At 56.9% G+C, this 14,413-nt stretch overlaps 1 protein-coding gene across 1 annotated transcript; it reads left to right on the forward strand.

Moving 5' to 3' along the window:
* The first annotated feature begins 656 nt into the window (after window positions 1-656).
* SMO (smoothened, frizzled class receptor) lies at window positions 657-14,080 on the forward strand. The gene is made up of 12 exons (XM_029074110.2): window positions 657-1,160; window positions 5,973-6,178; window positions 6,400-6,609; window positions 6,809-6,981; window positions 7,409-7,628; window positions 7,750-7,873; window positions 8,520-8,612; window positions 9,827-9,935; window positions 10,097-10,282; window positions 11,565-11,713; window positions 12,057-12,191; window positions 12,481-14,080. The coding sequence occupies exons 1-12, from the start codon at window positions 893-895 to the stop codon at window positions 12,903-12,905; spliced, it is 2,298 nt and encodes a 765-aa protein (XP_028929943.1). The 5' UTR covers window positions 657-892; the 3' UTR covers window positions 12,906-14,080.
* The last annotated feature ends 333 nt before the right edge of the window (window positions 14,081-14,413 follow it).

Raw genomic sequence — 14,413 nt, forward strand, 5'->3', positions numbered from 1 at the left:
CGCGGCGTCCCGTTAGCGGGGCTGGGCCTGGGGAGGGACTTCCGTCTCGGGGTGCACGAAAGGGGGGACGGGGGGATGGGGACTCGGTGATTAGAGGAGATCCCCCTGCGAGAGAGCCCTCGACCTTGATGGCGCCCACCCTTCCCGGGAGTGGGGGCTGGGCTCCTTTCCCCAGACCCGGTTTCCCTTTCCCCTCCTCACCCCCTAGGCCCTCCCTCCCCTCCCCCCCACCCCCACCCCCACCCCCACCAGGCTCTCCTCCGACCCCGGGGAGGAAAAGAGGGTTTCCAGGGTCCCCCGGGGCCCCGCCGCCTGTCCGGTCCTGGGACGGAGTGGACGGATTGTCCTTTCCCCGGCCGCTCGGGGCTGCAGCAGGGCTCCCCCGCCGCCCCCTCCCCACGTCTCCTCCCCTCCCGTCTCCTCCCCCGGCCTGGAGCAGGGGGGCCGGGCTTGGCTGTCGGCGGCCCGTGCATTCCTGAGAGCGGGGCGAGAGCAACAAAGGAGCCGGGAGGCCGGCGGGGGCGAGGAGACCGGGGTGGGGGGGACGGTGCGCCCCGGGCCCCCGGCCCCCGCCCCGGAGGTCGAGGACGAAGAGAAGGAGGAGGAGGAAGAGGAGGGGAGGAAACTTTTCTTTTCCAGCGGAGGGGAGATGGGAGCGGGGAGTGGAGGCCCGGGGAGCCGCCGGGGCTGAAGGCGGCGGGAGTCCGGGGGGTCAAAGGTCAGGGGTCGGGGCCGCCGCCGCTATGGGGCGAAGTTTGCAGAGCGGTGCGTCGAGGGTGCGGGGCGCGCTTGGGCCCCGGGGGGCCTGAGCCGGGGGCCCCCCGCGATTCCGGGGCGGGGGAGGACCCGCGTTTGGGGGTCCGGGTCTTTTGCTGAGTTGGCGGGCCCGGCCATGGCCGCTGTCCTGCCCGCGCTGCCGGTCCTGGGGCTGCTGCTCCTGCTCCCCCCGGGCGGGCTGGGGGCCACCGCCCCCGCCCCCTGGAGCGGCACCGACGCCCCCCCGCCGGCCCTCAGCCGCTGCGGCCGCGCCGCCCTCTGCGAACCGCTGCGCTACAACGTCTGCCTGGGCTCGGCGCTGCCCTACGCCGCCACCTCCACGCTGCTCGCCGGGGACTCGGGCTCCCAGGAGGAGGCGCACGGCAAGCTCGCCCTCTGGTCCGGTAAGGGGACCCCGGGCTGGGGAGGGGGGCGGGGGACCCGGGGACCCCTTCACTCACTCATTCCCTCCTTCAGTCCCACTTACGGAGCGCTGACTGTGGGCAGAGCACTGTACTAACCGTTTAGGACAGTACCAGCCGGCAATAAGGAGGGACCAGCCCTGCCCACCACGAGCGATCGGCCTGGGGGGAGGGAGGGAGGGAGACATCGATGCAGAAAAGTAGACCTCGATCATTCATTCGATCGTATTTATTGAACGCTTACTGCGTGCAGAGCACTGTACTAACCGTTTAGGAAAATACCAGACGGCAGTAAAGAGAGACCAGCCCTGCCCACCACGAGCGATCGGCCTGGGGGGAGGGAGGGAGGGAGGGAGACATCGATGCAGAAAAGTAGACCTCGATCATTCATTCGATCGTATTTATTGAACGCTTACGGTGTGCAGAGCACTGTACTAACCGTTTAGGAAAATACCAGACGGCAGTAAAGAGGGACCAGCCCTGCCCACCACGAGCAACAGGCCTGAGGGGAGGGAGGCAGACATCGATACAGAAAAACAGACCTCGATCATTCATTCGATCGTATTTATTGAACGCTTACTGTGTGCAGAGCACTGTACTAACCGTTTAGGAAAATACCAGACGGCAGTGAAGAGGGACAAGCCCTGCCCACCACGAGCAATCGGCCCGGGGGGAGGGACACAGGCGTCGATACAGGAAAAACTCAGTCATTCATTCGATCGTATTTACTGAACGCTGACTGTGTGCAGAGCACTGTACTAACCGTTTAGGAAAGTACTGTATGACAATAAAGAGGGATAAGGCCTGCCCACCCCGAGCTCATGGCCTGGGGGAAGGGGGACAGAGATCAATAGAGAAAAACAGACATCAATCGATAGAAATAAAATGACAGATATGTACCTAAGTGGGGTGGGGAGGGGGGCAGAAGAGCAAGGGGAGTGAGTCGGGGCGACCCAGAAGGGAGGAGGAGGAGATGAGGAAAAGTAGGACTTAGGCTGGAAAGGCCTCTTGGAGAAGGTGGGCCTTCAGTAGGCTTTGAAGGTGAGGGTGAGAGGAATTTTCTGGTAGATTTGAGGAGGGGGAGCTCCCACTGGAGAGGGGGCAGGGAGCATATAGCAGAGGGCAGCAGACCCCCCCTCACACACACACACCTGCGTCCCCCCATCCCCATATACATATCCACACACAAGGAAGTAAAGGTATAGCGGGCAGGGGGTCTTCATGGAAGCATAAAAGGCGGAGGGAGTGTGGGGTGAGGAGTCCCACATTTTGGATGAGAATCGGGTGGAGGTGGGTAGGCCGCGGTCCAGGAGAGAAACTCTTATTTAGGACTTTCCGAGGGGCAGTGAGACCAAAAGCAGCCATTCTCCAAAATATCCGGGGAATAGCCCCCCCCAGCCCTTCCATGGTGTGTGTGTGTGACTTTGTGTGTGTTCATTCATGTAACATGTGTATGTTCATTCATGTAACGTGTGTGCGTGATGGGTTAGGGACACAAGATGATGCTGGAAGGTTTTAGAGTGGGCAGGGTGGTTAGAGGAGAGGTCAAAGGCTCCGTGCATGGGAAGGGAAGGGAAAGGAGGCCGCAGGAGGCCACTTGGGAAATGCATTGGAATATGGAGTGGGGGAAGGAGGAAGAGGAGAAAAGAGCTGAAGATTTGGAGAAAGGAAGAAAAACCCTAGGAGGGCAAACTGGGGGGAGACCCCAGAGATCCTGCGTAGAAAGGATATGGAGACTTCTATCCAAAGAAATGGACCCAAGGCCTGCTTCCACTAGTGATTAGCTAGGAAGACCACCCCTGCCTCAGTTTCCTCATCTGTAAAGTGGAATGAGCGGAAGTCAGGAGGATTTCTCAGGCACCTGGAGCTCTGGACCCTAGAATCCTCAGCCTCCAGGGATGGAGTCCTCTAAACTGTTTGAGCCTCTAGGGACCCTGTCTCAATACTGGGCCAGGCCTTGGCCTGACGGTGGTAGAGAGGGTGAAAATGAGCCCAGCGTGGTTTTCAAGGATTTCTCGTCTTCTTCTCCTTGGGGCCTCTTGTATACAAGCCCTGGCTATTCCCCAACCTCCCTGCCAGCTTTAACCTAAATCCACCCCCAAAAAGAGGGAGAAGAAAAAGCGCTGAAGCTGCTCCAGCTCAGAGTCAAGAATCAGGGAGGCAAGTGACTCGGTGGGGGCCCTGCCCACGCAAGGGGTTTACAGTCAGGCCGAAGCACAGACCCCAAAGCTGTGTGCCCTGTATCTATTGCTCAGTTTGAGATTCAGGGACCTCCACCTCTCCTTTGCTCCCTTCATTGCTATTTGGTTTCTTTCTGCTTCTTTTCTCATCACCTTCCCAGACCTGAGCTGGTGTGGTGATAGGTGGAGTAGCAGAAATAGGATTAAAACAGGGGGTTTGGGTTCTCTGACTGGTGGAAGAAGTGGGTTTAGGTGGTGTCCGTAATTGCCTTGAGCTCCCCAGCTATCGCCAGGGCCTTCCCTGGGAGTCAGAGAGAGATAAACTGAATGGATGAATGAATAAAGAAGTCCCAACTGATGGAGTCCAGCGAAGGTTAAATCCAGGCACCAAAATGATCCAGCTCCCCAGGCTGGGTTTGCCCTTCCTCTAACATCTACCTTGGCCCAACAGATGGTGACCTCACTTCTGGGGACCACTGGAGCAAGGAGGGTGGCAGATAGAGCTCCCCACTTTTATTTCCCTCTTCGATCATTGCTGATCCTCCCCTCCAGCCCCAGTTGTTCTAAAATGGTTGGAGAGCTAGATCACACCACCCTTGCCATTGAGCGAGCCGGTGTGTGGGCCAGGCCTGGGCTATCCATACCTCTGTCATCTGACCCGGTGGCGTAGGGGAGTTCTGGACAGCTGAGGAGGTCGAGCAGGAACTCACTGCAGGTAGCACAAGAAGAGGGGCCTCAGATTTTTGTTCATCTCCAGAGCCCCGACTGTACCCAGTCCCTGGAGTAGAGGTGCTCCTTAAACGCTGGTGGTCGATGAGGGTGGAAGAAATAGGGATGACAGACTGCTTCAAGCCCAAGACCCAATGCCAGGAAGGGCAGCGTAGATTAGGGTGGTGGAGCGAGATGGAGTGGTGACAGAGTTACTGAGGCTCTGCAGAGCCGTGGGCTCTCCTGGGTCTTCCAGCTCCTCTCTCCGCAGCGGAGAGTACTCCGTTCCCCAAGGCTCCTTTGCCGGCAGCCAGGTAGAGGGGCTGCCCAATTTGTGCCCCGATGCAGGCCAAGTTGTCGGCACGCCCTAGTGCCCGTAGGGCTGAGCCTGACTTGGCAGATGCATGGGGAAAGGCAGGCACTGTTGCAGCAGGTGAAGGTGACAGGTCGTGGCATGCTGACACCGGGATCTTACTTGTTTGCCCCCGGGCACTCTGATTGGGGCGTAATCTTTCTTGGGTGGTGGGGGTGGAGCGAGACAAAAAAAGCCCCCATTCTTCTTCTCTGGGCGGTAGCCGAGGTGCAGAGGGGAGAGAAGAGGCAAGGAGATGGGAGTGGGAAGCTGGGAGGGGTGAAGAAAGGGAGCAGGTTTTATGCATGTCAATTCTTCGAGGTGAAGGTATCTGGGAGCTCTCTTCATCTCGGTAATAATAATAATAATAATCTGTCAAGCATTTACTATGTACCAAACTCTGGGAGAGATACAAGATAATCAGGTCAGACATAATCTCTGTCCCACCTAATGGTCACAGTCTAAGTGGGAGGGAGAACAGGTATTGAATCCTCATTTTATAGTTGAAGAAACTGAGGCCCAGAGATGTTAAGTAATTTGCCCAAAATCACATAGCAGGCAAGTGGCAGAGCCAGGATTAGAACCCAGGTCCTCTGATTCCAAGATCCATGTTCTCTCCACTAGGCCATGCTGCTTCCCAGTAAGTGGGGGTAGTCCACAGTAAGGAGAGCTGAGATCCGGGAGTCCGCTAGGGCACCCTCTGGCCCCTGATTTTCCAGGCAGTGATCCATCACTAGCTCTGTACTGTCCTGGAAGGGGATGGAGGTGGAGATGAGGCCAGAAGCATCCCTCAGTTATTGGCACCACCTCCCAACCCTTCCTCAGGGAGAAATCCACGAGCTATCATCAGGAGCCCTGGGATGGTTGTTCTGGGGGTGAATATTGAAGATGACCCAGCAGGGTCCAAGACAGGGAAGAAACCAGGTTGGAAGTGGGTACGTCAGTGGGCCGGGTACCTTCCAAAGGGTCTGCAAGGGGGGTGGGGTGTGTGTGTCGGGGACGGGGGAGGGAGAGGCGGGAGGGGGTTGGAAAGTTTTGCTGCCTGTCTGCTCCTCTGACTCCTCCTCTCCTTTCCCTGCAAGGACAGAGTCTCTTCTGTTTCTCTCCATCTGATTTCCTGTTTCTCCTCTCTTTGGCCTCGGAATACCTGGCTCCTCTGACCACTTCTCTTTCCCATCTCCTCTCTGTCTCACCTCAGCTTGGTAAGAGGGTCTGGGTGATTGAGAACTCTTGGGTTCAGTTTCCAGAATGTCCCAGGGCCGTAATAAGGAGGGGGCTCTCTTACTCTGCTCTACTTCGGGCTCCCCCTTCCCTCCCAGATCCCTCTTTCCCCCACCCTTCCACTCCCACCTTAGCCTCCACCCACAAAAGGGGGCCAACAGAGAGCGATTATTTTCTATTACTGAGTCTAAGCAATGAAGTCCCACAGGGAGAGATGCACCAGTTAGAGTGGGAAGGCTTGGGGCGGGGATGGTGGTCCCACTGAGGGTCCTGGAGGGGGTAGGCTCTTTCGCCCCCTCTTTGACCTCCTCTCCCGTCTCCCCGAACCCACAGGCCTCCGGAATGCTCCCCGCTGCTGGGCGGTGATTCAGCCCCTGCTCTGTGCCGTCTACATGCCCAAATGTGAGAACGACCGGGTGGAGCTGCCCAGCCGCACGCTATGCCAGGCCACCCGGGGGCCCTGCGCCATTGTGGAGCGCGAGCGGGGCTGGCCCGACTTCCTGCGCTGCACTTCCGATGGCTTCCCGGAAGGCTGTCTGGTAAACGGAGCGCCGGGAGCTGGGCACCCGGAGGGAGTGGGGGAGATGAGAAAGGAGGAGGGAAGGAAGCAGGGAGGGAGGGAGGGGAGAGTATCCCTAACTTCTGCGGGGCCAGAATCTCTGGACATCTGCGGGTAGAAAAGAGAAGAGTCCACAGACCAGCTGGCCTTGGGGGGCAATCCTCGGCGGTAAATCCACTGCTTGTCCCTGGGTTCCCCCAGAATGAAGTCCAGAACATCAAGTTCAACAGCTCAGGACAGTGCGAGGCCCCGCTGGTCCGGACGGACAACCCCAAGAGCTGGTACGAGGATGTGGAGGGCTGCGGGATCCAGTGCCAGAACCCCCTCTTCACCGAGGCCGAGCACCGGGACATGCACAGCTACATCGCTGCCTTCGGGGCCGTCACTGGCCTCTGCACCCTGTTCACCTTGGTCAGCTCACGGGCAGGGGAACAGGGGAGAAGGGTCTCAGGGGTGGGGGAGAAAGAAGAAAGGGTGGGGAGGATGCTGCCGAGGCCGGAGTGGGGGGCCTTGAGGGTTGAGTGATGGGCAGATGATAAGGGTTCAGATCATCTGGGGAGTTGGGAGACCAACGGCGTCAGACCCACTGAGCCCCACCGCCCTCCCCCAGGCCACATTTATAGCCGACTGGAAGAACTCCAACCGCTACCCGGCTGTCATTCTCTTCTACGTCAACGCTTGCTTCTTCGTTGGCAGCATCGGCTGGCTGGCCCAGTTCATGGACGGTGCTCGCCGGGAGATTGTCTGCCGGGCCGATGGCACCATGCGGCTCGGGGAGCCCACGTAGGTCCTGGGGAGAATCACAGACAGGGTCCAGGGTCCCATGGCAGCTTCCACATGGATCCGGTTGGCCTTCAGACCCACCAGGGATTGGTCTGTGATGGGGGTCGAGATCGGTTAGGATTGGAACCTGACATTCCTTGTGGGATCCCAGCCTCGAGGCCTTATTCCAGTCAGGCCTAACTTCCCAGTTTGGGCCCAGAACTTCACTCCCTCTGTGCTAAACCCTTCTCTTCAAAGCTGGTGCTCGATCTGGGCCTGGGCGGAATCCAATGACTGGGGTCACCCCTTCCCTTGGCAGAAGTTTGACATTGAGTCAGTGGGAGTTTGGCCATTTCCCAGGGCAAAAGGGGCAGTGTGGAGGTTTAGGGGGAGTGAGCATCCCCCGATCCCCTGCCAAAGTGACTCCCCATCCACCCCATTCCTACAGCTCCAATGAAACACTGTCATGTGTCATCATCTTCGTCATCGTGTACTACGCGCTGATGGCGGGGGTGGTCTGGTTCGTGGTGCTGACCTATGCGTGGCACACCTCCTTCAAGGCCCTGGGCACCACCTACCAGCCCCTCTCGGGCAAGACCTCCTATTTCCACCTGCTCACCTGGTCCCTGCCCTTTGTCCTCACGGTCGCCATCCTCGCCGTGGCTCAGGTACAGAGACCCCGGGCTGAGGGATGGGGGTGCAAAGGGTTTGGAGGAAAAAGAGCACATGAGGTGTGTGTGAGTGGCTGTTCTGTTACCAGCTTTGTCCCTTCCCACCTCTGGGTTCCAGGTGGATGGGGACTCAGTAAGTGGCATCTGCTTCGTGGGCTACAAAAACTACCGCTATCGTGCTGGCTTTGTGCTGGCTCCCATTGGTCTGGTGCTCATTGTTGGAGGCTATTTCCTCATCCGAGGTGAGTGGATCGTGAGGTTCTGCCCTGGGGGGTTCTTTCCCTGGTGGGTTCTGTCCCCAGAGACCTCCAACCACAGAAGGTTCTGTCCCTGGTGTGTTTTGTCCCCAGAGAGCTCCAACCACAGAGGGTTCTGTCCCCAGAGGGTTCTGCCTCCAACACCACCACTCACCCATTCCCACTCTGTGGTACCAGCCAAGTCTGTTCCACCCTGGGCTAGATGCCTTTCCCTCTGCTTCTTTTAGACTCATTTTCCCATTCCCATTTGAGCCTTTTTTTTCCCCTGCTGCACCTTATCTGCTTGCTTCTCTGTCACCTCAATCCCCCTCCTTGAGTCTTGGTATCCAGCCCCCACCTGTGTCTCAATTTCTTTCTCTCTTTGTTTGCTTCTCTTCTCCCTTCTCTCAGCTAAGCTTTCTGCCCCGTGCCTCAACTTTCCCCGTATCATCAGAGCACCTGTGACCTGACCACATGATCCAGAAAGTCACCGGTCTAGGGCAGTCCCCTGTGCCCCAATGATACCTCTTCCTGGCCCCGTGGGAGTCCGACTCTCCAAATCCAAAATTCTCCTGGGAGGAGAGGATCAGGGCTGTCTGAGGGCTCCCTCAGCCTTTCACATCCAAGGTTCCTTCCCCAACTCTCTCCTCAGGTGTCATGACTCTGTTCTCCATCAAGAGCAACCACCCGGGGCTGCTGAGCGAGAAGGCGGCCAGCAAGATCAACGAGACCATGCTGCGGCTGGGTGAGTGGGGACCGGACCAGGCCACTTCCCCCTCCCTCCCTCCCTCTCCAGATTGGAGTAATGAGGGTGCTGGCAGCTAAGACTCTTTGGTCCTTAGCTGAGGTACCCAGCCGGCAGCCAGGGTGTTGAGATGTTACCCTTGAATGTTGTCACCTTGCCCGGAAAGAGGGGAAACTGGAATGAGTAGAGAACTCCATTCCCCCAGGATCATCATCCCCTAGGACTAATAATAAATTTGGTTTTTAAGTACTTATTATGTGCCAAGCACTCTGCTAAGTGCTGGGATAGATGCAATATAAACCCCAGGCAGTTTCAGAATCCCGGGCAGGGCTGGAAAAGCAGAAGGGGCAGTTGGGAAGAAAAGAACTTCTGAGTTTAGAGGCACAAGGAGTGCAAGGAAGGTCAATAGAGGTAGGAGAGACAAATAGGGATGAGGTCCAGGGGCCAACCAGAGTACTTTCAGGAGGACCCTGGTGAGTTGTTTTTTCTTCCTTTTTCAGTATTTGTCAAGCGCTTACTCTCTCCCAGGTACTGTACTAAGCACTGGGGTAGATACAGGCTAATCAGGTTGGACACAGTGCATGTCTCACATGGGGTTCACAGTCTTAACCCCCATTTTACAGATGAAGGAACTGAGGCACAGAGAAGTTAAGTGACTTGCCCAAAGTCACTCAGCAGAGAAGTGGCAGCGTGGCTCAGTGGAAAGAGCACAGTCTTGGGAGTCAGAGGTCATGAGTTCGAATCTCGGCTCTGCCACTTGTCAGCTGTGTGACTGTGGGCAAGTCACTTAACTTCTCGGTGCCTCAGTTACCTCATCTGTAAAATGGGGATTAACTGTGAGCCTCACGTGGGACAACCTGATGACCCTGTATCTCCCCCAGCGCTTAGAACAGTGCTTGGCACATAGTAAGCGCTTAACAAATACCAACATTATTAAGTGGCAGATCTGGGATCAGGTGTCCTAGCCAATCCTGCCTTCCCATTTCTTTCTTGCTTCCTACTCAGGTGCACCCCTATGGTTAGATCTGGGATCCTTCCCTTTCCTTCTGGACTGTGGTCCTGGAAAGACTAACTTTGCTCCAACCCAGAACAAGTTGCATTTAGGCCCCGGGTGGAGTGAGCCCTCTCTCTTCTCTCCATCTGTCCCTCTCCGAAACCCGGGAATAAGAGGCAGAATGGGTTTCTCTGTGTAATTCCTCCACTCTTTCCACCAGGCATCTTTGGCTTCCTGGCCTTTGGCTTTGTCCTCATCACATTCAGCTGCCATTTCTACGACTTCTTCAACCAGGCCGAATGGGAACGCAGCTTCCGGGACTATGTACTGTGAGTGCGGGGTTGTTGGGTGCAGTGGGGGTGGATCAACAGCATCATAAGGAAGGGAGCCTCTAGGCTGGACGGCAGAGGATTTGTTTCTTGGTCTGGACTAATGGGGATGGCTGTCCTAAAGGGCTTGGAGAGCCCTGGGTGATGGTCTCTTCGCACAGATGCCAAGCCAACGTGACCATCGGGTTGCCTACCAAGAAGCCGATCTCCGACTGTGAGATCAAGAATCGCCCCAGCCTCCTGGTGGAGAAGATCAATCTGTTTGCCATGTTTGGCACGGGCATCGCCATGAGCACCTGGGTCTGGACCAAGGCCACCCTACTCATCTGGAGGCGCACCTGGTGCAGGTGGGCCCTGCTCCGGGACTCCACACCTTCCCTGTCTCTTTCCCCAGCCAGTCTCGGTTTGGGGTCGAGACTGTAATGTAGGAAGAAAGGCTGATTCTCCTCTCTGCTCACCCGGAAATTCACCTGGTCGGATGGGGTACCCCACAAGGCGGGGTTTGAGGGGATGTAGGGAAAACTTTTAGAATTCCATAAAGTATCCCTCCCAACTCTCCAGATCAGAGTAGTGGGAGCCGCTGGGAACTAAGACTCTTGGGCCCTCCGCTAAGCTACCCTGCCGGGGGCAGGAGCTCCAGATATTAACCCTGAATATGTTACCTTGCCAAGGAAGAGGGGAAGCTGGGGCAAGCAGATAGCCCAAATTCCATCCCTCAGGAACACCATCTACTACCAGGACTAATAACAACTGTGGTTTTTGTTAGGCTCTTACTATGTATTAAGCCCTGGGATAGATACCCATTAATCAGATTTTTCCTCTTCTAAAGATCTGGTGGTTTGATTATCCTTAAGAATAATCTCAAAAGACATTTAATTAGGGATGAGGAGTTTCTTATAATAATGATAACTATGATTTTGTAGAGTCCTTCCATTTTTCACAGCCAGTCAACTCACATTATCCCCACAATATCTTCTTGTGAGGTAAGAAGAGAGGCAGGTATTATCCCCAACTTCCTGAGAGAAGGAAACCAGGGCCCAGTCAGGTTAAGTAACTTCCCCAATGTCACACAGTAAGCAGGAGAGGGGCAGAGCTGGGGACTAGAATTCAGGACTTGGGACTTCCAGATCTGCATTCTTTCCTCTAGACCACTGATGGGTGAGGAGTGGTGGGCAGTTAGAGAGGAGGTACTGCCTATGAAAGTAGGTGCACCCTTCCCCTGGGTTTACTGAGACAATTTAATAGTAGTAGTAATAGTATTTTTTAAGAAATGATAATGTGCCAAGCACTGTACTCAGCACTGGGAAAGTAGTGAGATATTGATATGTCTCTGGCCCTCAAAGAGCTCACCATTTAAAAATAAGGGAGGGAGGGGACAGGCGACAGCCCAAATTGGGAAAGACCAGCTTGACAATCGACACAAAAGAAAGTACAGGATTTCAGTCCCTCCCAGCTCCGGACAACCCTCTCCTTCGGGTCAGTCAATCAACCCATCAATGGTATTTAGTGAACGCTTACTGTGTGCAGAGCACTGTATTAATTGCTAGGAAAAGTACAATACAACAGCCGGGAGACCCGATCCCTGATTCCAAGGGGCTTACAGTCCCCTTTCCTTTCCTTTCCCCCTAGGCTGACTGGTCAGAGTGACGACGAGCCTAAACGGATCAAGAAGAGCAAAATGATTGCCAAAGCCTTCTCCAAGCGGCGGGAACTGCTGCAGAACCCGGGCCAAGAGCTCTCATTCAGCATGCACACTGTGTCCCATGACGGGCCTGTGGGTGAGCCTCTATCCTTCTCCTCCCCCCCCCGCCCCCCACCTCTGTGCCCTGGTCCAAACCCCACCGAGCAGGCCAGAGAGATGTAAGGTGATTTTCTGCGGGCAGGAGAAATGAGGTGCTTTCTCATCTCCCCCCACTCATTTGTGTGCTCTGCCCCCCTCCCCACTTCCTCCCACTGTGGTACTTGGGATTGCTGAGAGCTGGGGGAGAGCACTGTGACAAACACAACATGTTTCCTCTCCCCAGGGCTGGGCCGGGGTGGGGTCAGAGGGATGCCGAAGGAGGCAAAACTTGGGATGGGAGAGGCAGTGATTTTTACTCAGGTCTCATCCCATTCCGACAGCGGGTTTGGCCTTTGACCTCAACGAGCCCTCCGCCGACGTCTCCTCCGCCTGGGCCCAGCACGTCACCAAGATGGTGGCCCGGAGGGGAGCCATCCTGCCTCAGGATGTGTCCGTCACCCCTGTGGGGACTCCTGGTATGGAGGGTAATGGGGAACGTTGAGAAGGGAAAGCTGAGGGCAATAGGATGAAGCAGCCGTGGACCTGGGGGACCTGAGCTGATGGAAGACGGAGGAGTCTATGTGAGATGAGGGGAGGAACAAGTGAAGGGCTGAATAGCAGGCCCCGAGCTGGGGAAACAGGCGGACTGTGGGAGAGGGAAGGGCAGGGGTGGAGCCAGCGGATGAGGCAGTTAGCTGCTCTTTCAAGTTTCCCCAGACTCACATTATATCTTTTTTCTCCTTCTCCACAATTCCCTGCTCCCAGTACCCCCTGAGGAGGAAGCCAACCTGTGGCTGGTGGAGGCAGAGATTTCCCCGGAGCTGGAAAAGCGCCTGGGCCGAAAGAAGAAGAGGAGGAAGAGGAAGAAGGAGGTGTGCCCATTGGCTCTGCCGGCTGAGCTGCGCCATCCTGCTCCCGCCTCCAGTGCGGTGCCCCGCCTGCCTCAGCTGCCCCAACAGAAATGCCTCGTGGCGGGAGCCTGGGGGAGTGGGGATCCCCGTCGCCATGGCACCTGGACCTTGGTCTCCAACCCCTTCTGCCCAGACCCTGGCCTGCTCCAGGACCCGTTCCTGCCACCGCCCCCAGGCCCTGGAGTCTGGACTCAAGGCCGCCGACCTGGCCTGGCCCCCATCCACTCCCGGACCAATCTGATGGAGGCGGAACTGCTGGATGCCGACTCGGACTTCTGAGCCTGAGGACACAGCGGGTCGTGGGGTTCTAGGTGGAAGAAGAGGATTCTGGGAACTCGGCTGCCCCAGAGAGGCGGGGGCCAGCCCGTGGTCTGGAGACTGGAGCTTTTCACTCATGCCCACTGCTTCTGAACTGGCCTGTCCCCCCAGGCACTTCTCAGTGCCAGAGGAGTGAGGCCCAGTGCCCACCAGGAGGTATTTCTTGTCGGCTTGGGGCAGCCCTCCTTTAGGGTGGCCTTGGACCCACCTGCTCTGCCCCTCACGTCGCCTTCTTTCTGGCGGACTTTCTCCTTGGCAGAATTGACCAGAATCCCACCCTGCCCCCACCTTGGCTGAAGTTGGCCTGAGTCACAGTGAGATCACGTTGGCCAGTGCAGGCCCCAGCGCTCAGGGCCGGAGAAAAGCCACGGGCCGCAGATAACGCTCAGGGGTGGGGGCAGTCCGGCTATGGGGGCAGCAGGGCCTTCAGAGCTGTGCGACCCCCCCGCTCCAACAGGCTGTCCATTGTGGTGAGGCCTTAGAGGCAAGCACAAAGGATGCTGGGTGTCCTGGCTTTCTCCCCTTTCCTGTGAATAGAGGAAGGCTACTTCCCAATGGGCCAGAGCTTCCTTCGGCAGCAGTGCTCGGGAGGAGGAGGAGGAGAGGGCCACAAGCTCCTCCCTGGGCCTCGTCTTTTCCTTTTCCTCTTCCCCCCTCCCCCTCCCGCTCCCTTCAGTTAGCCCCACTTGGACAGCTCCATCCTAGCTCCCGTTTGAATTTTGACGTCCTTGTTATTTTTGTTTGTTTACACTCTGAGCTGTGTTCCCAAGCTCTGGCCTGTCTCTCCAACCCCCTTCCTCCTGCCCTGTTCCTGCCTCACTCCATCTCCAGGAGAGAGGCTCCTTCAAGCGGTGGAGGCCCAGGCCTGCATTGGGTGGGGCTGGGGTCTCCGTGGGCATCCCCAGCCAGCGGGGTCTCTACCTCTGGGGACTGCCCTGGGGATGCCACTCTGGCTGACCAGCCTGGGGCCATGGTGGGGGCTCTCTCTCCATCTCTCTGCTCCAGGTCCTCACTGCTCCCGCCCCCACTGTGGGGCAGCAGAAACACACCTCAGTGGCCGGCTGGGATCCAGGCCAAGGGAAAGGGGACTCTGGGGAGGAGGATAAACAGCCAATAAAGAAAAAGGTTTTGTATAAGTCTCTGATTGCTCACTTCCTCTCACACTGCTCACACCTCTCTGCCTGTCCTGAGCCTCCTGCTTCCTGGTCTTGCTCTGAGCACCATTTGGATCAGGGGTGGAGTGGCCTGGGTGCAGCCTTTCATTCATTCATTCATTCATTTATTCATTCATTCATTCATTCAATTGTATTTATTTAGCATTCACTGTGTGCAGAGCGCTGTACTAAGCACTTGGGTGAGTACACTATAACAAAGAGACACATTCCCGGCCCTTTCAGGGGCCCAAGTACAGCGCAGTGGGGCCCACTGCCTTCTGGCGGACTGGAAACATCTCTAGCGAACGACCGGGC

This window comes from Ornithorhynchus anatinus, chromosome 10, assembly GCF_004115215.2.
Source record: "Ornithorhynchus anatinus isolate Pmale09 chromosome 10, mOrnAna1.pri.v4, whole genome shotgun sequence".
NCBI classification, from domain to species: Eukaryota; Metazoa; Chordata; class Mammalia; order Monotremata; family Ornithorhynchidae; genus Ornithorhynchus; species Ornithorhynchus anatinus.